Source organism: Emydura macquarii, unplaced genomic scaffold (assembly GCF_026122565.2).
Source record: "Emydura macquarii macquarii isolate MOO-44397 ecotype Brisbane River unplaced genomic scaffold, CSIRO-AGI_Emac_v2 contig_915, whole genome shotgun sequence".
NCBI classification, from domain to species: domain Eukaryota; kingdom Metazoa; phylum Chordata; order Testudines; family Chelidae; genus Emydura; species Emydura macquarii.
The window spans coordinates 1,446,254-1,467,215 of NW_027131052.1; the positions used below are offsets into that span (position 1 = coordinate 1,446,254).

The following is a 20,962-nucleotide window of genomic DNA, read 5'->3' on the forward strand; positions in this document are numbered from 1 at the left end:
CTCGGCACCGGTACAGCCCTCGGCACCGGTCACGATCTCCGGTCCGGGCCCGTGAGCGTTCCCGGGACAGCCATCGCTCCCCATCCGCTGGCAGCCGTCGGGGTCACCCTGCCCCGGAACCCTACCACCGGTCGCCCTCGGCGAGGGCCCCCAGAGTTACCCCGAGGAGGTCCCCGGTGCAGCACGCCCGGCCACTCGGAGACTCTCCGGAGCACCGTAGCAGCCGCAGCCGAGGGAGAGACCGCTCTAGGTCGCATGGCCACGGTAGAGCAAGACGGTCCCGGGGCCGCTCGTCCACTTATAGCCGCTCCCCGCCGCGCCGGCGTCACAGATACCGCCGTAGCCGCTCCCGCTCCTCCAGGAGCAGATCACTGCAGGATCGGGGCAAGGACAAGGGGAAGCGCCCGAAGTCCCGTAGCCCGGCACCTTCCGGGCCCGCAACATCCACGGCACCGGGACCGGTGCCAGCATGGATGCATGGGCCCTGGCAATGGCCATATTGGGGACCATGGCCTCAACAACAGACCCAGGGTGCGGCGTCGGTCCCCTCAGTAGCGGTCCAGCCCCCTCCTCCTAGTCAGGACAGACCGGACTCCTCGGATGAGGATTCCGACCCGATGGAAGGTCCATCTACGGGTCCCCTGCACCAGTCCTCCTCCTCCTCTCCTCCTGACACCACCTCCAGGGACCAGAGAACACCACTGCCTGATTATAAGACCCATCAGGAACTGCTCAGGAGGCTAGCTGACAATCTGCAGCTCGACCTAAAAGAACTATCGGAGGAGGAGGATCCTCTTTTCGGGACCTCTAGCTCAGCAGGCCCCTCCCGCGTCGCGCTCCCTGTCCATGACAGGGTGTTAAAGGTGGTCAAGCCCCTGTGGGAGACCCCAGCGTCAGTGTCGGCCACTTCCAAGACTGCGGAGCGCAAATATTACGTACCCGCCCAAGGGTTTGAATACCTGTACAACCACCCCCCCCCTGGGTCGCTGGTCGTAGATGCAGTTAATCAGAGGGACAGACAGGGGGCCCAGTCCAGTACACCAAAGGACAAAGAAAACAAAAAACTGGACTTATTTGGTAGAAAAATTTATTCGACTGCGGCATTACAACTCCGCATTGCAAATCACCAAGCGCTCCTCGGCAGGTACAATCTGAACCTGTGGGCTTCCCTCCAACGGTTCCTCCGCGCTTTACCACCTGACATGGCGGAGGACTTCAACACCATCCTGCAGGAGGGAGCTACAGTCGCCGGAGCGGCCCTCCAATCCTCAAGCGACGCCACCGACGCAGCGGGAAGGGCTATGGCATCGGGCATCGTGATGCGCCGGGCCGCGTGGCTGCAGTCTTCGGGTCTGTCATTAGAGGTGCAGCAGGCCATCCAGGATCTGCCTTTTGAGGGCGTGGGTCTGTTCTCAGATAGAACAGACAGTAAATTACACGCCCTCAAGGACTCTCGAGCCACCCTTAAGTCCTTAGGCCTCTATATGCCACAGGCCACGAGGCGCCAGGGCAGACAACGACCCCAACGGCAGCAACAACAGCAGCCTGCCCCTCGACTGCCTCCTCGACCAACTCCATCCAGGCGAGGTCGAGACCGCTTCAGGCAGTCGAACAGAAGAGACCGCCAAGGCCCTGCAAGGGGCTCCCAGCAGGGCCAGCAGAAAAATACCAAGCGGTCCTTTTGACGGGACGCTCGAGGGCAGCCTAGTAACCATCACCATCCCACTGGTTTCCACCCCCCCCTTTATGAACAGACTGCACCCCTTCCTCCGAGAGTGGCAGGGAATAACATCGGACCGCTGGGTACTCAGCATAGTGAGACGAGGCTATGCTCTCCAACTCTCGGCATTTCCTCCAGACTCTCCCCCTACCCCGTCCCTCTTCAGGGACCCATCTCACGAGCTACTCCTCGTCCAAGAGGTTCACTCTCTTCTCCGCCTTGGGGCGGTAGAGGAAGTTCCTCCTTCGGAAAGGGGCAGGGGGTTCTATTCCCGCTATTTCCTTATCCCCAAGGCAAAGGGAGGCCTCAGACCTATTCTGGACCTTCGTCGTCTGAACAGATTTATCAGACGCCTCAAGTTCCGGATGCTCTCCCTAGCCTCCATCATTCCCACACTAGATCCAGGGGATTGGTATGCTGCCCTCGATTTACAGGATGCTTACTTCCATATTTCTATCCTCCCTGGGCACAGACGTTTTCTTCGTTTTATGGTAGCGGGTGTCCACTACCAATTTTCGGCCCTACCATTTGGCCTCTCCTCAGCACCCAGGGTCTTCACGAAGTGTATGGCGGTGGTAGCGGCCCACCTCCGCCGCAGAGGCGTCCAGATCTTCCCCTATCTCGACGATTGGTTAATACGGGGAAGATCCAGGGTTCACGTACAGAACAGTCTAGCCCTGACCTGCACAACCTGTACCAGGCTGGGCCTGCTCGTCAACGAGCAGAAGTCCACACTCACTCCAGTACAGCGGATAGACTTCATAGGGGCCACCCTGGATGCAGTCCAAGCCCGGGCCTTCCTCCCGCTGCCCAGATTCCAGGCCATGACCGCCATCATTCAGGAACTCTTCAGTTTTCCCACGACGACAGCCAGGCGCTGCCTTCAGCTGTTGGGTCACATGGCGGCATGCACATATGTGGTGAGACTAGCTCGCCTCAAACTCAGGCCCCTACAAGGTTGGCTAACCTCGGTGTACACCCCAGCCAGACATTCACTTTCCAGGGTGGTCACCATCCCAGCCCAGGTCCTAACCTCCCTCATCTGGTGGACGGACCCGAGCGAGGTTCTTCGGGGGTTCCCTTTGCAGACTTAACCCCATCGGTGACGCTGATAACAGACGCTTCAGATGTGGGTTGGGGAGCCCACATGAGCAACGACCTCAGCACACAAGGCCTATGGTCGCCTCACGAACGGCACCTGCACATCAATGTCAGGGAGCTACGGGCAGTTCGACTCGCCTGCAAGGTCTTCCTCAGGTTCATAACGGGCAGAGCAGTGCATGTCCTCACGGACAATACAGCAGCCATGTTTTATATAAACAGGCAAGGAGGGGCACGCTCCTCCACTCTGTGCCAGGAAGCCATACAGCTATGGGACCTTGCAGTGAGGCACGATTTTCACCTCTCTGCCTCTCACCTCCCCGGGGTCAGGAACGACGAGGCGGACCGCCTCAGCAGGTCATTCGTACCCCGCCACGACTGGTCACTCCACAAGGAGGTGGTGTCTTCTCTCTTCCACAAGTGGGGCACTCCCCAACTGGACCTGTTCGCCTCTGCGTGGAACAAGAAGTGCCAGAGGTTCTGCTCACTCCGGGGACGAGAGCACGGCTCCCTCTCGGACGCCTTTCTAATCAACTGGACGGGGCCCCTGTTGTATGCGTTTCCCCCGTTCCATTACTCCCCAGAGTGCTCCTGAAAGTCAAGAGGGACAAGGCGAATGTCATCCTCATTGCACCAGCCTGGCCCCGGCAGCACTGGTTCACTATGCTATTGGACATGTCCATTGCCGAGCCGATACCGCTGCCGAGGCGATACGACCTCCTCTCCCAGGACCGGGGCCGCCTCCTTCACCCGGACCTGGACTCCCTCCACTTGACGGCATGGAGGCTTTGTGGTTAACTGAAGGGGAGAGAGCCTGCTCAACACAAGTACAGCAGGTCCTCTTAGGGAGCAGGAAACCTTCCACTCAGATGCTGTATAAGGCTAAGTGGAAGCGCTTTACCCTTTGGGCAGAGTCCCGGGGGATCTTACCTAGTTCATCGCCCATACAGGCAATCCTAGAATACCTCCTTCACCTGAAGATGCGGGGCCTCGCACTGGCTTCCCTGAGGGTGCACCTGGCGGCCATCTCGGCCTTCCACCGGCCGATGGAAGGGAGATCTATCTTCTCTCATCCTATGTCCTGTAGGTTCCTGAAGGGGATAGAGAGATTATACCCGCAAGTTCGCGACCCGGTACCTCTCTGGGACCTGAACTTGGTTCTCTCCATGTTAACCGGACACCCATTCGAACCCATGGCTACATGCCCTTTGCTGGTCCTGTCCTGGAAGGTGGCTTTCCTAGTAGCCATTACTTCGGCCAGACGGGTCTCCGAGTTAAAAGCCTTGACCTCGGAGCCCCCTTACACTGTCTTCTATAAGGACAAAGTGAGACTGCGACCCCACCCAGCCTTCTTACCCAAGGTGGTGTCCCAGTTCCACTGTAACCAAGACATTTTCCTCCCCGTATTCTTTCCCAAACCCCACGGATCGGAGGCAGAGCAGAGATGGCACTCCTTAGATGTCAGGAGGGCCCTGGCCTTTTACATCGATCGGACAAGGCCTTTCAGAAGGACAACCCAACTGTTCGTCGCGGTTGCTGAGAGAATGAAAGGTTTACCTGTGTCTTCTCAACGCATCTCTACATGGATTACCGCATGTATCCGCACTTGTTACGAGCAGGCGAAGGTGCCGCTTCCCAGCTCCGTGACGGCACACTCGACCAGAGCCCAGGCCTCGTCAGCGGCCTTCCTGGAACGGGTGCCCCTGACGGACATTTGCAGGGCAGCAACCTGGTCATCTGTCCATACCTTCTCTTCCCATTACGCCATTGTGCAACAGGCAAGAGAAGACGCGGCTGTAGGCAGAGCCGTCCTAAGAAGGGCTACTCAACAGTGACTCCTACCCGCCTCCATGGTATGGCTACATAATCACCTATGATGGAATGCATATGAGCAAACACTCGAAGAGAGAAAACAAGGTTACTTACCAGTAACTGTTGTTCTTCGAGATGTGTTGCTCATATCCATTCCAAACCCACCCGCCGTCCCCGCTGTCGGAGTCGGCAGAAAGAAGGGACTGGTGGCCACGGGGTCGGCAGGCTCCCTATATACCGCGACATGAGCGCGGCACTCCAGGGGCTATCTGCCTCCACACCCCACCGCCTTGGAAACTTCTCTCCCTTTGCCTAACAGGTACTGTGGAACACAGCAGGCAGTGATAGCAATGGGGATGTTGTATTCACTGAGGTATAACTTAGTAAGCAAACTGCGCCAGTGACCCTTGAAATGTCAAACGCAGGAGCCGACCCGCAGGGGGTTGCTAGGGCAGAAAAGCAGATCAGCGATGCACATTACTGTAACTCATTACTGAAATGGGTTTTCAAAGCCTTCCGGAGGCTCGTGCACTGGGGCGCGCACTCACCTATGATGGATAAAGGTTCTGCAGTCACTCTTCGTCATCTCATAACTGCATAACGATGCAATCCCACCAGTCAATGCTTGTTTCCCCAGACCAGAAATAGCACTCTACAGTGTTCAGCTGCTTCACGACTGCCAGCAGCAACCAGGAAGTGTTTAGTTCTATGGCTTGCAACAGGGCAGCTTGAAGGACATTGCAATTTGTCCATGCGGCGGCTCCTCTGTAGGCTCTGGAAATACCTTGCACCTGGTGCTGCAGTGTTTGTGATGCTCACAAGACGAGAGCACAGCTGAGTGGGCTCTGTGCTTCTCGGGCTATGGTGTATGCGCAGCTGAGCCAAGTGTTCCAAAAAAGACTCAAAAAAGTATGGGTTGTTTGCTGTTGGTATCGGGAGGGAGAGAGGAAATTGCATCATGGGAGGTCGAAGGCATGCTCCCATTCCACCCTGCAACAATGTTTTGGTCCCATGATGCATTGCAAGCTCTTCTCAAAATCCTCTGCACCTAGTTGCACTGTGGGATAGCTACCCATGGTGCACTGCTCTCTGCATCAATGCAAGCGCTGCTAGTGAGGATGCATTCCACCGACACAATGAGCATGGTATGGGCACGCCCCACCGACTTAATTACTGCGACAGTTGGGTGCTGACTTAACTTCGTGTGGTAGATATGCCCTAGATGATCATAAGGGAACTTGGGAATCTGTGAATAGGAATAACCTACACAGATATAAGCACCTTTATACTAATATAGTTAAATGTGTGCAATTTTTGTTTGGACAAGCCCTTACATTAGAGACGTAAAAAGACATCACAGCCACCAACAAAAAAGCTGGTGGAAAAAGCGCAAAACTCCTTTTTCTTTTTTTTAATGTCTTATAACTAACTTCTCTCTCTTCCTTCAGACTTGATTCTACTTTCCTTTTACTAACGAGCAAGATTCTTTTCTCAGAAATAACTATTTGCTACATTTATTTTGTTGTCAATTATCTGTGTATTGTTGTGTGTCTGGCACTGCAGACAGGTGAAGATCAAGTGCCTTCTCCTTAACGCTCATGATGTAAATGGGCAATTTATAAAGGATGGCATGTAACAAAAAAGCAGTGTGAGTGCAGTGTAAGTAAGGGAGAATGTATACAAGTATATGATTGGTTGTTGTGATATAAAAGTATTATCAAACTGAGTGTATGAAGGACAGATGTGCACCCTCCCCGACAGGTAGCGCTGGTAGCGGCAGCAATGAGAGAGTGCATTTATCATGCATCTTTGACCACTAACAGCTCCCCCCCCACATGCACACACCTTTTTCTGCTGGGACTGCTTTTAACATTCCAAATCTCTAAACAACTTCAGACTGGGTTTTTTTTGTTTTTTTTTTTAAAGTTACAAAAAATATTTTTCTCTCACGTGGCATTTCACCCCCAAAAAGACCAGGAATGAGTTTGTCTCATTATCTTATAAGTCATCAAGGCTTAGAATAGTTGTTTTATACCATTAGAAAGCTAGGAGTTTCTCTTTCCCATAGTTGCTATTTCAGTCCAATGTCTCTTATCTCTAACTGCCCTAGGTGGGCATCTCCCTTACAGGAGTATCTTGGGGATTGTGTATGGCTTTCAGACATGCTGGATATTCATATACTGCCTCAACTGTAATAGCATTTGCACTGTACCATCACATAAGTTCCTTAACAATAATGCCACATTTCAAATGAGTGTGTTTCACTTTTCTGTTTCTAAAACTGTTTTCTGGTCTTTGTTTTAAGTTTCCTTGATGAAAATGAGCAACCACCATTTTCTCCAGCAAGAGCTCGCTGGATCCGAGCCATTAACAAAATACGATTACGTCTTCAAGAGGTAAGGTTAAATGTTACTTTTGCTCTCCTCCTTTCCTGTGCTTGCTAATTTTTTAGATCTGTGGCTGGAGACTCATTTTTCTTCTTTTGTGGGACACATCATAGTTTTAGTTTCTACTAGCAAAAGTTCAGTAAAAAGCTGGAATCTGCATGTTGTACTGTGGCTTGTGACATTATCCACTTCAAAACAAATGGTTTGGAGACTTGATAGTTCAGTAGCTGGATATTTCAGAAGGTGTTTTAAGACCGACCCGGAGCTGAATATTCGGAAAAAAGATGCAGAATCTGTGAAAGTGCTTTCTAATTTGTATAAAATGTATTTGAAACCAATATATATGGCTGCTAGATAATCTGGGACTGAATTATTTACTTTCAACAGTTCAAAATTCAGACTATATGTTGTTTTCAAACTATTATCTGAATCTCTTCTTAGTTCAGTAGAAGTAAATTATTTCTCTTGTAGTGCAGAATTGTTCCTTGAGAAGCTTTGCATCAAACATTTTGTAAATCTTTAGTAGATATTAATGGGTGTAGTAGAACTAAATATCCCAACCATCTCTGAAAATATAATGGTTTTGTTACCCTTGTTACTCAGAAGTTGAAAGGGAACAAGTTGGGAGGTTTTCTTCTGTGTTTGGAATAATTTAATAAATTATTTGAAAAGCATAAAAACTGTTTTCAGTATGAGTTTTGCATACTTGTATCCTGTGTCCAGCCACAGAGAATATATGGTGTGTTCAGATGGCAAGCTGTTGCCTGCTAGCAGAAGCACACACTTCATGTCTTCCCTTTATATTTGGTCTCTCCCTCTGTCTGCTGTGTAAAGGTATGGTGTTATAATGATATGTCTGCTTGAAGGCTTTGACAGCTATGGGATACAATCAAGTACCAGTAGCAGAATTTGTCTCTACTTCTTCCTTCCTTTTGGATCTGTTTCAAGTTTGTGTCTTGGGAGACAGAAGAGTGAGTTTGTCTTGTTCTTCACAGTTCCTTCTTTGATTCACCTTAGTCATAATCTGGATCCCTTTTCCACCTAATACTTGAGAGCTATGATACATCAAACAATGATGCATTTACTGTTTTAAGGTCAGTGAAATAAGTTAATGTTTTGGATTAGACAAACTCAGTTTTTAAGCAGAATATGTATCAAGCTGTAAGGACAAAACTGGCAGGGCTTGTTGGGCACTGGTATTAAGAAGAAAGGAAGCTTTTGTTTAACTGTTGTCATATGACATATATTTCTTGCATACAAAATAAAACAGAATTTAATTCTGCAGTAGAGTATGGAGAATATGACAAAAGTATCCGTAATTAAAAATATGAAATGGATTTAGCTTCTGTACCTAGTACCACAGAGATTTTCTGTCCTGTTGTGGAAGGCCCACTTACAGATGTTAAATGTAAATACAGTATCCATTTTCATTCAAAGCTTTGCCTTTCTGCTAATGTGATTGGTAAACATACTAGTGGGTGATTATTACATTTCTATCTTTGGTAAAGTAGCCATGTGTCCATTTCGCATCTGAGTTGGCGAATTCCTCTCTTACAGACACTGAAACTGGTTGTAGTGACTTTTGATTGCTAATCATATGGGTAGGAATTTGAACCAGTGATGCAGAGATAGAAGGTGCCATATGTGATTATCAGTCCAACCTCCTACCTTGGAAGAGATTAGCCCTCATGTGAGTGTTACACATACATCCTACAGTATCGTGAGTCAGTGAAAGAATAAGATTTTAAAGTAAGATTTACTAGCTACAGAGTGGTACAGTAAATTGTGAATATGCAAATTACTAAAAATGCCTTCTCCCAGCATATATTGAGTTTGTCTCTGTGTTTGTTGGTTTATTTAACTCCTTTGACAGGAGACTCACAGATGAGTCAAAATGTGAGTTCCCCATTTCTCAACTGGTTTGTCCCTGCATTACTGCAGTCATCTATAAAGAATTAAGTTTAATCATTCCAGAATCAAATCAGGGTTTCTAGCCCAGAAGGGTCTGTGACTGACTCATTGAATCATCATGCTCTCTCACAATAGGCTTGTCTGTACAGGGAAATTAACAGGAATAGCTATTGTGGTTCATTTTTCCATGTAGGCACTCTCTTATTCTGTAATAAGAGTGTATTCACAGGGAGCTAATCTGGAAAACTGTTGTGCTTTAAATTCACCCCCTACCTTAATCCAAAATAACTGTCAAGCGTAGATGAGCCCAAATAACTTCTGAGTTAAGGCAAATTTGAATCTGGTTTACATTATGTCTGAAAATTTAACAAAAGTATAGAATAATATTTCTCTTTAGTTTTTAATAAAGAAAAACAATGGTCTATAGACTTACTTCTGAGTGTTGAAAGTACTGTTAATGAGTACTGTACACATTGCTATCCAGATGACATTTGTCCATTTCTCTAGACAATTGCTGCTTTGATGTAGGGAAGGTGGTGTGAAATTTCTTTTTTCTCCTTTCTTTGTGAAAGGTTAAATACATTGATTTATTCACTTTTGTTCTCAACGTTAGGCATTTAGGCCATGCTTTCCCTTGATCGTTTTCCTCATAGATGTAGTTCTGTCCACAATGGTTTTGATTTGAAATCATCTTTACCAGTTAAATATCCACAGTTCTATTCTCTTTAATAGTCATGTAACTACATGGTCTGTCTAGATGATCGCTTCTATTACAGGTATCCAGAAAGTGGAGGTAAATGACTGCTTTCCTCTTCCTCCTTGTTGATCTGATAGGATCAGTCTTGTCCCCAGTCTTGGTCAGTCTCTCTTGCTGGATACTCAACACTTCTGAAAATTGAGCCACTTTTCTAGGCACCTAAATAAGGATTTAGGAGCCCAGCGTTAGGCATTCATTTTTGAAAATCTTGAAAACCTCGCCTCAAATAAATAAATATCACTAAACACTCATTGAAAAAAACAGCTTTTATTTAAATTCTTTCATAAATTTTAGATTCTGTTTCATATGTTAATTAAGCAGAAGGCATTCTCTAAATGGTTCTTAGTTTTCCAATATAGTCCTGCATTTCAGCCAAAGATTTTGTTGAGAGTTTTCTCAATGATCGTTACAGGGGTGCTATGCAAATTAATGATCAAATACCTGCTGCCTCTCTGCCTTGTGGGCAGTTTCTTAGTTTTTGGCAAAAGTTGCATTCCTATGTCGTTTGCCACATTTTTAGTGCATGTTTGTAACGAAGAAACCTACAATGTTAGCCTGTTTAAGTTCGTGAAAGGCACAGGATTAATAGTCTTAGCAAATGAAGTCATATTTATCCACTGGACAAATGAAGTGCAGTGTCAGTGCAAGCCCTTCCCAGTCTGTCCTGCATTGTTCACCTGAACTGGAATGGAAAGACACCTAGGATTGTGTAGGAAGCTCAGTCTCCTTTTGGCACTTCCCATCATTGGTGAAGAATGTTAGGCAGGGTACTGATCAGTGCCAGTTGTGATTGTATTTGCTGTGAGTTGAACACTTGTCTACTAGGAACTGGAATGAGGCCCACAAGTCAACAAACAGCACTTTGCCAACTACTTGCCATTATTAGCAGTCTGAGTTGGATTTGAATTGGTGATCCAGAGGTGACACTCTCCATATCCAATTCCCAAGCTCTTGAAATAGTCGTAGTGCACTGACTGCTAATCATTTCAGTGGAATTTGGTACATTTTTACTCTTCCGCTTGATCGTTTTTAAAAAAAATTATCTTTGCAAATGTGTCTTTTGCCAGCACCCCAAAGATGAGTAAGCTGTGCATTTCCAAAGCATCCCACGCAGCAGCAGAGAAAGGAGTTAAGCTCCATATATTTCAGTTCTGAAAATACCCTTTTCCTAAGGGTTGCCATAGATTTGTTATCTCATGGAGAATTTCATCTCCATCTGGAAGACTTTGTGTTCTTTGCCAGATATTGTATCTGGCAGGGTTTCCTCCAGTTCTCGGAAATATCAGAGATCAAATTATGTCATACTGGGAAAAATCTGTAGAAAGAGTTTTTCTGCTTTACTTTTCTGCCTTCCTCAAAGATCCCATTGGTACAATGCAGAGAACAGTCAAGCTGAGGGCTCATTTCTGATCTTATTACAGACTACCGGCATGACCGTGGGCACTTGCATTTACAATTACACTTAAGCTACTTTAGTTTCTGTGTACCTCAAATTTTCCTATGTCAAATGGGAATATTATCCCATACTTCACTGAGGTGTTGTGAGGATAAATCAGTAAATATTTGGGAGGCACTTGGATACTGAAGCCATGGAGGCTGCTTAAGTATGTATGTAGATTGACCAAACTCAATCAGATTGTCCTCCAGCTAATGAACAGACCAGTCTTGAACCATAGCAGAAGAAATCTGCCAAGCAGAAACGTAGCCCACCATACACCTGCACAAAGCCCCACCTTGCTTCATTACTGTCTCTGCTGAGGCAGCCGTTAGCAAAAGATTTTCCTGCTACAGAACTTTAGTAATCTAAATTGATTAATTCTTATTTCCTTCTGAGTGCTCATCATTCTACAATAAGTAGAGAATCAGCAGATTTACCCTCCTCGAAGGAGAGAGAGAAATTTTGTCTCACCTGTTAGCATCTCAAAGGGTGGCATATCCACTGACTCAAATACATACTCTCATACTTCTTATATAGGAATAAAATTTGTATTTATTAAGTTTGCTCATCCTTATTAAGATTTTCTTAGAGACTTAACACCAATTTTAAACCTGATTTAACCATTCACAGATTTACATCTCTAGTCAAGGGATAATTTCCCATATTTATATAGTGGTAATAGTTCTACATATTCATGAATGCTGCTGTTTGAATAGCTTTGGATGGACTAATCTTCGATAGGAAAAATCAGTAGTTATGCCCTTTTTGGAGAAGAGAAATTGAAAAGTGAGGGAAAAGTCTTTCTTGAGAAGTAGTTTTCTGGCTAGAAAGCTTTTCCCAAGGACCAGTGCAGCTAGAAACTGCTTAATTGCTAACAGGATTTCCTATAAGCTTCTCTAAATATTGTACAGCACTAACACTCCATTTTGTTTTTTTTTCACTGCATATTTAAGAAAATACCAACTCTGAAATTATGGCGCTGGACACTTCTGTCCCATACCATGATACAACATCTGGGATGTAACACACAGGTGTGACAGAGGGCTTACTTCGTTGCTAAATTAGAAATTACTTGTTAGAACTGAACTCCTGTAAAGAATTGATGAAATCTCACAGGAAATATTTTTTTTATGGTGAAAATCTTGCAGATAACTATTTTTTTGAGAAATGTGATGGTAACTCACATATTGGGTAGACGACGACTTTCCCATTAAGCTATTGGACCTTTTGGTTTCTAGCTTCCTGTAAGACTGCAGGACCAATATAATCTTATATAAAATGGTGGGAAATCCTGCTGAGTTTCCTTTTTCAAGTCTGAAATTTTTCAGGATCACAATGCCGCCACTCCACCCCAATTTCACAAATTACAACCGAAATACGGCAAGTATGGGGTCACAGAAATAAGCATCAGAAATGCCCCTCTTCTGTAACAATAAAGAAAGGGAGGGTGCTTATGACTCTGCCTCCAGGTTATGACTTCTTGGGTTAGATTATAAGCACAATATGTTCCATGATCTCTGGGCAAGTCTGTTGCCCATGCTAATGCATTAGATAGTAAAGTAGAAGAAATCAATTCAAGCTGAGAAACAGGCTTCTGTCCCAGAGCATGTAAGATTATACTGATATCCAAAGACACAACTCTACCAATGCATCTCACTCCTGCTCTATGCTACTACCTGCTATTTTAATCTTTCACTTCTGAACAGAGTGAAAATTTGTGTCAGAACGATGGCTTTATGATATGGATGTTACCTTGTGTCTCGTTACTATCCAGGGATTCCCAGTTATATACTGTTTCCAAAAGTGCCTTCTTTCAACTCTGGCTTGCAGCAAGACTTCTCCGTTCCTCTTGAGCAACCGGGTCACAGTAGTTCATGCATTGTCCACCTCCAGAAGGGACATATGTAACTCAGTCTGCCTTGGTCTGGATAAATTCCAGAAGAAACTACAGCTGGTGCACAGTGGATCTCCTAAAAAGAATGAGCTGCAGTGACCATACTCTGCTGCTGCTCCTCAACCTAATAACCTTCAGTTATTACTTGAGTCACTCCAGGGTTCCAGTAGTGGTATCGAAAGCCTTTATTGGGGTGGTATTTGCCTCTTTCTAGGGCACACTACAGCACTTGTATGTTGCACTAATACTAATGGAGCCTACATGTAATCATTGGAATGAGCCCTCTTTACAGCAGATCCCAGTCTGTGGAAACCCCTGAAATACTGGATGAGGCAATTGTTCCCAACTTCTGCTCTAAGAATCTCCTCTTTTCCATTACATCTCCTCCCCCCAAAAAGCAGAAGAAAATAGTGGCATGCTCCATAGATAGAGACCCACAATTAAATGAGGAGTAGAACAGATTAGTGGTTGTACTTTTAGATCAGTGGTTCCCAACCTGGGGGGCAGGACCCCCCTTGGGGGGGCGCCAAAGATTCCGGGTGGTCCATGAGGCTTCAGTAATATTGAGTAATATATTGAGTAATATTGAGATATATTGAGTAATATTCAGTAATATTGAGGTCGTTTAGCCCCCCGAGCTCCGCACCGGGTACAGCAGCCTTGAGTTCTGCACCAGCTGGACCGGAGGAGCAGACCTTCGCCAGCTCTGTGCTGGCTGGAGCAGAGGAACAACCCCCACCCAACCCCATACAAGCCAGGCACCCAGCCGGAGAGGAGCAGTTCTATGCTGGTTGGGGCCTGGAGCAGCCCTCGCCAACCCATGCCTCCATTACCCTCAGTCCATGAGGGATGGGAAAAGGCGGGGCTACATGGGGCATAAGTTGGTGGCTTTGCCAGGGAAGGTTTAGCTTCTTACCCAGGTAAGAGTAATTTATTATTATTATGTAATTTAGTGTTATCATTATATGTGTTTATGGCCGGTGAGGGAGTGGGTCCGGGAAGTGGAGGGGGCGGGTGCATGTTTTACCTAGTGTTAACTAGTGGGGCTTTCACTCAAAAATGTTGGGAACCATGTTTTAGATAATCGGCACAGAATGGGGGGAGTTAAGCAGCACTCAGTGCTGAAATAACAAGTTCAGGATTATTTAGAAAGGCTGGACATACACAAGTCCATGGAGCCAAATGCAATGAATCCAAGAGGGCTGAGGGAGTTGGCTGATGTGACTGCAGAGCCATTGGCCATTATCTTTGAAAACTCATGGTGACTGGGGGGGGAGTCCCGGATGATTGGATAAAGGCAAATATAGTGCCCATCTTCAAAGAAGGAGGATCCAGGGAACTACAGACTGATCAACCTCATCTCAGTCCCTGGAAAAATCATGGAGCAGTTCCTCAAGGAATCCATTTTGAGGCACTTGGAAGATGATCAGGAATAGTCAGCATGGATTCACCAAGGGCAAGTCATGTCTGACCAATCTGATTGCCTTCTATCAAGAGGTGACTGCCTTTGTGGATGTGGGGAAAGTGGTGGACGTGATATACCTTGAGTTTAGCAAAGCTTTTGATATGGTCTCTTATCAGCAAGTTTAAGAAATATGGGTTGGATGAATGGACTATAAGGTAGATAGAAAGATGGTTAGATCATTGGGCTCAATGTAGTGATCAAAGGCTCGATGTCTAGTTGGCAGCCAGTAACAAGCGGCGTGCCCCAGGGGTCAGTGCTGGGGCCAGTTTTGTTCAACTTCTTCATTAATGATCTGGAGCAGGAGTCGTGTCGTGTTTCCCCCCCTCTCCCCCCCCGGCCGCCGAAACCCTCCCCCTGCCACTGAATACGCGTACTGTACTGCCGCCGAATCCTCCCCCACCCCGCCGAAGATGGCGGCTTCCCCCCGAGCTGCCGCCGAAAAGCAACCCGGCCGGCTCTGCATGTTAGAAACCCTACTGCCGGCTTCCTCCCGGGGTGCTGCTGAAAAGTAACCCTGCTGGCTCGGCATGTTAGAAACCCTGCCGCGGAAACGTGGTTAACGGCGGGCAGGATTCAGTGGAGGGTATTGCCGCCACTGTTCCCCCTTTTTTTACTGGAGTAGTACTTGGGTCAGGACCAGCGGTACTTGATCTGACCTGACTGGTACCTGGGGAAAAAAGGTTGAGAGCCGCTGATCTGGAGGATTGCACCTTCAGCAAGTTTGCAGATGACATTAAGCTAGGAGGAGTGGTAGATACTCTGGAGGGCAGGGATAGGATACAGAGTGACCTAGACCAATTGGAGGATTGGACCAAAAGAAATCTGATGAGGTTCAACAAGGAAAAGTGCAGAACCCTGCACTTAGGATGAAAGAATACCATGCACAGCTACAGACTGGGGACCGACTAGCTAGGCAGCAGTTCTGCAGAAAAGGACCTGGGGGTTACAGTGAAGAAGAAGTTGGATATGAGTCAACAGTGTGCCCTGGTTGCCAAGAAGGCTAATGGCATATTGGGCTGCATTAGTAGGAGCATTGCCAGCAGATGGAGGGAAGTGATTATTCCCCTCTATTTGGCACTGGTGAGGCCGCATTTGGAGTATTCTGTCCAGTTTTGGGCCCCCCACTGCAAAAAGGATGTGGAGAAGTTGGAGAGAGTCCAGCAGAAGGTAACAGAAATGATTAGGAGGCTGGAGTACAAGACTTATGAGGAGACACTGAGGGAACTAGGCTTGTTTAGTCTGCAGAAGAGAAGAATGAGGGGGGATTTGATAGCAGCCTTTAACTACCTGAAAGGGGGTTCCAGGGAGGATGGAGCTAGGCTGTTCTCAATGGTAGTAGATGACAGAACAAGGAGCAACGGTCTCAAGTTGCAGTGGGGGAGGTCTAGGTTGGATATTAGGAAAAACTTAGTCACTAGGAGGGTGGTGAAGCACTGGAATGGGTTTCCTATGGAGGTGGTGGATTCTTCATCCTTCAAGGTTTTTAAGGTGGAACTTGACAAAGTCTTGGCTGGGATGATTTAGTTAGGGTTGGTCGTTCTTTCAGCAGGGGGTTGGATTAGATGACCTCTTGAGTCCTCCTCCTTCCAACCCTAATCACCTATGATTCTATGTTTCTAGTCCAATGTGTATTGATCATCTTTCTATAGCATCTGTACCTAAAATGCATGGTGTTCAGCTTTAGAAATGCTGATAGACGTATCCAGTAGTGGAATAGATTAGTTCCTGGACATCAGAATTGGGGTGCAGTGGGAGACGTGGGTGAGAATTTCTCATCACAACATAACCAGTTTTTAAAAATAGCGTCAGCTTTCAGGAAAGCCAGACTTAACACTTTTTTTAAGGCTTAGTGTGGGAGTAGGGAGTTCTATTTCCTGGTTTTGTATATTGATGAAACAATCTGTACAAGAAAAGCTGCACTACACTGATAGCATTGGGTCCTGACTTGCAAAGTACAGAGCTTTAAAAAGAAAAACAAAAAAGCTAACAAATAGAATTTGAGAGATCACAGAAGGAGCATTAGCTGTTAATATTGCACTAACAGACCTTTAATGTCATTCAAAAACAAGCTGTAGATAAGGCAGAAAACTGTTCTGGCACATGCTGTCTTTTTGTCACTCAGTGCTGTTTGTCTCCATTTTCCTGTTTTCCATATGTATATATGGATTTTTGTCACACAGCATATTTTATTGTATGTAGGGGGAGATGCCATGCATATTTCTGTGGAGATCTGTGTAGCTGCATAAAATTGTCATTTAATCAGAAGCTAATTGGAACCTTCCAGTACTGTGTATCTGGATTTAAATAGTCAAGAGAATTATTTTTCTGGTTTCTTTTCATGTTACTTATTGCAAAAACTGCATCTGAAGAACATACTATTATTGATCATATTCACTACAGTAATAGTGCCTAAGGACCAGCCAGTTGTGCTAGACACTTTACAAACAGAGTAATAGTAGTATTCCCTGTCCTGAAGAGCATATAGCCTAAATAGGCAAGACAAAGGAATAGGAGAAAGGGATGTAACATACAAGTTGAGCAATCGATGGGATGGTGGCAAGTGTCATGTTAGTATAATTATTTTGGGGTTGTTGGGTTTAGTTCAGAGGAAGTTAGCTGAAGAGAAAGACAAGATGAGGGAGATAGTACAAGTGAGAAGAAGAAGGTATGAGGGGCAGGTGTAGAGTGAGGTTGAGGTGAAGAGATTGGGAGATGAGGAGAAGGAAGTTTGGAGCAATGAGGATAGGACAGAGAAAGTCCACACAAAACTCTAGAAAATATTATTGATGTCCATCAGTTCCTGCTTAAGGTGCTTCAGGCTGTCCCAGTCTCTGACACCCTCCTCTCTGCAGTTTCTTTCCCAAAGGTCTCATGACTAGGGAGAAGGGGACACCACATTGTTCATAGTTCTGGTTCGGGGAGGCCTGGGGGGGAGACCCTGGCTGCATAGGAAAAATTGAGTTTGTGATAAAATTCACCATTTTAACAATCCCAGATTTTAGTGCAGGTCCCTCAGTGTTGTCATCTTTAATAACACACTTTCAACAATCTACTCCTTTTACTTCCTTATAGAATCCTAGAAATGTAGGGCTGGAAGGGACCTTGAGAGGTCATCAGGTCCAGCTCCCCTGCACTAAGGCAGGACCAAGTAAAACTAGACCATCCCTGAGAGGTGTTTGTCCAATCTGTTCTTAAAAGCCTCCAATGATGGATTCCACAATCTCCTTGGAAGCCTATTAGAGAACTTCTATATGTTTATAGTTAGAAAGTTTTTCCTAATATCAAACCTAAATCTTCCTTGCTGCAGATGAAGCCCATTACTTCTTGTACTACCTTCAGCGGACATGGAGAAGAATTCATCTCCATCTTCTCTATAGCAGCCCTTAACATATTTGAAGACGGTTATCAGGTTCCCCCTCAGTTTTCTTTTTTCAAGACAAAACAGGCCCAATATTTTTAACCTTTCCTCATTGGTCAGGTTTCCTAAACCTTTCACGATTTTTGTTGTTGTTTTCTGGACTTTCTCCAATTGGTCCACATCTTTCCTAAAGGGTAGCACCTAGAATTGGACATAGTATTCCAGTGGTGTGTAAAGTGAGACGATTACCTCCCGTGTCTTACATATGACACTCCTGTTAATATACCTCCGAATGCCATTAACCTTTTTCACAGTGCCATCATTGCATCGCATTGTTGACTCTATTCATTTTGTGATCCACTATAACCCCAAATGCTTTTCAGCGGTACGACCGCCTAGCCGGTTGGTCCTCATTTTGTAGTTGTGCATTTGATTTTTTCCTTTTTAAGTGAAGTACTTTGCCCGTATCATTATTAAATTTTATCTTGTTGATTTCAGTCCAATTTTTAACTTTTCAAGGTCATTTTAGGTTGTAATCCTGTCTTCCAAAGGGCTTGGCAACCCATCCCATCTTGGTGTCATCTGCAAATTTTATGAACTTATTTACACTCCATTATCCAAGTCATTAAAAATATTGAATAGTACCAGACTCTGCAGGATCCCACTAGAGACACCCTCCCAGTCTGACAGCAAACCACTGATGACTACTTTTTGAGTATGGTCTTTCAGCTAGTTGATAATTGATTATAACTTTATAATTTCATCTAGACCACATTTCCCTAGTTTGCGTATGAGGATGTCATGTGGGACTTATTAAAATCAAGAGATAGGTCATCTACTGTTTTCCCCGTATCTACGTGGTCAGTAACCTTCTCAAAGAAGGAGATTAGGTTGGTTTGGCATGATTTGTTCTTGACAAATCCATGCTGCCTATTCCGTATAACCCTATTCTCCTTTAGGTGCTGTAAATTGATTGTTTAAGAATTTCTTCTAATGGTGAGGATAGGCTGCCTGGTCTATAATTCCCAGGGTCTGCTTTGTTCCCCTTTTAAAGATAGGTATTGCGTTTGCCCTTCTCCAGCCTTCTGGGACCTCACCCGTCCTCCACAAGTTCTCAGATAACTGCTAATGTTCTGAGATTAATTCAGCTAGCTCCTTAAGTGTACTGTAGGATGAATTTCATCAGGCCCGGCTGACTTGAGTATATCTAACTTATCTAAATATTCTTTAACCTGTTCTTTCCCTATTTTGACTTGTGTTCCTTGTAGATATCCCTTGTAGATATTAAGTGTGATGAGTATCTGGGCATCATTAACCTTTCTAGTGAAGACTAAAGCAAAATAAATATTAATTACCTTAGCCTTCTTGATGTCATTAGTTATTAGCTTTCATTCCCCCACTAAGTAGAGGACCTACACTTTCCTTCATCTTTCTCCTTATTTATTTAAAGAACCTCTTTGCAGAGACGTGTATGTCCCGTGCTAGATGTAACTCATTTTGTGCCTTAGCCTTGTTGATTTTGTCCCTGTAAGCTTATGCTATTCTTTTGTACTCTTCCTTAGCAATTCATCCATGTTTCTATTTTTTGTAGGATTCCTTTTTAATTTGCAGGTAATTAAAGAGCTCCTGATGGAGCCATATTAACTTCTTCCTATTTTTCCTAGCTTTTCTTTGCATCTGGACAGTTTGCAGTTGTGCTTTTAATATTTTCTCCTTGAAACTCTTCTTCTGCACTCCTTTATCTCATAGATTTTCTCTCCATGGGACCCTACCTACCAATTTGCTAAGTGTTAGTGTGCTTTTTTGAAGTCCGTTGTTCTTATTCTGCTGCTCTCATTCCTTCTTTACCTTAGAATAATGAAATCATCATCGTGATCACTTTAATCCAAATTGCCTTCCACCTTCAGATTTGCTAGCATTTGTTTCCTGTTGGTTAGAATCAAGTCTAAAATGGCTGTTCCCCCCTCAAATTTCTGAAACAAAAAGTTGTCCCCAATACATTCTAAGAACTTATGGGAAATTTTGTGTTTTGCAGTATTACTTGTCCAACAAATGTATGGGTAGTTAAAGTCCTCCATTACTACCAGGTCTTATACCAATATTCCAGTCATGAGATTTATCCCACAAAGTTCTGTGATCTTAGTGGTGTCATAATTTATCTTATACTATTACTTCCAGTTCTTCCTGTTTATTCCCCATACTCCTTGTGTTTGTGTATAGACATCTGAGATGTTGAACAGGTTCCCCCATTGATTTCCCTATCGTTGCTCCTGTGACCTTATTCTAATCGTTACTAGAATTATTAATGTGGGCTTATATTCAGGAGTCAATGAAAGCCTTGCTCAATGTTGCCATAACTTCATTACTGACATTGGCACCAGTGACATCAACACCGATACCCCTTCCAGCATTGACAGTTTTCCTAGCCCAAGCCTCATCTTAGGCATGATTGTTTTGAAGATCACATGGGTTTAATTTGGCACAGACACAATTGGCAGTATTGCCTACTCAGGAACAGGGTCATATATATGATGACTGGGAGGAGACTCCCTCAGTAGAAATGGAGCAGTCTCCCCTTGAGGAACATAGTCACAGAACGTCCCATGAAGATCAAATTGAGGCTTTGTCCATCACTCCCCCGATGAAGAGAATCAATTCTAGGAGCTTTTGCGGAGAATGGTTAATACCCTTCAGTTACAGATAGGGGTTTCAGCACCAGACACACCTGACCCGCTTTTGATGACGTGGAACGGCAAACAAAGGATAAGGTGGTTTTTCTATACTCCCAGGTTTACTTGATCCAGGAAAGGACATAGGTTTTCACTGGTGTCCTCTCCACCAGTATCAGAGAGCCAATTGTAGGGTGTCCCTGATTGCTCCCTCAGCTAGAGCAGAGAGTAAACTTGATGCCATTGAGAGAAAAGTATGTTCTTCTGCTTTCTTGGCCTTTCTTGGGCTTCCAAGTGGCAAATTTACCAAGGTGTCATGTCTAAATAGAACTGCGTGTTATGGAATTCCATTCATCCTAAACTGGACTCCTTACCAGATGACCAGAGAGATGCAGCTAAGAGCTTGATTGCTGAGGGTAGAACATTGCCCAGACATGTGCTGAGAGGAGC

The 20,962-nt window shown here is 45.3% G+C and overlaps 1 protein-coding gene across 2 annotated transcripts in view; it reads left to right on the forward strand.

Annotated features, from left to right (window-relative positions):
- UNC13B (unc-13 homolog B) overlaps positions 1–20,962 on the forward strand; it is a 410,138-nt gene that overhangs the window by 171,128 nt on the left and 218,048 nt on the right. For both annotated transcript variants that reach the window (XM_067543563.1, XM_067543564.1), the window contains exon 10: positions 6,939–7,029. In XM_067543563.1, the coding sequence (XP_067399664.1) occupies positions 6,939–7,029 (91 nt within the window). The remainder of the gene's footprint in view (positions 1–6,938; positions 7,030–20,962) is intronic.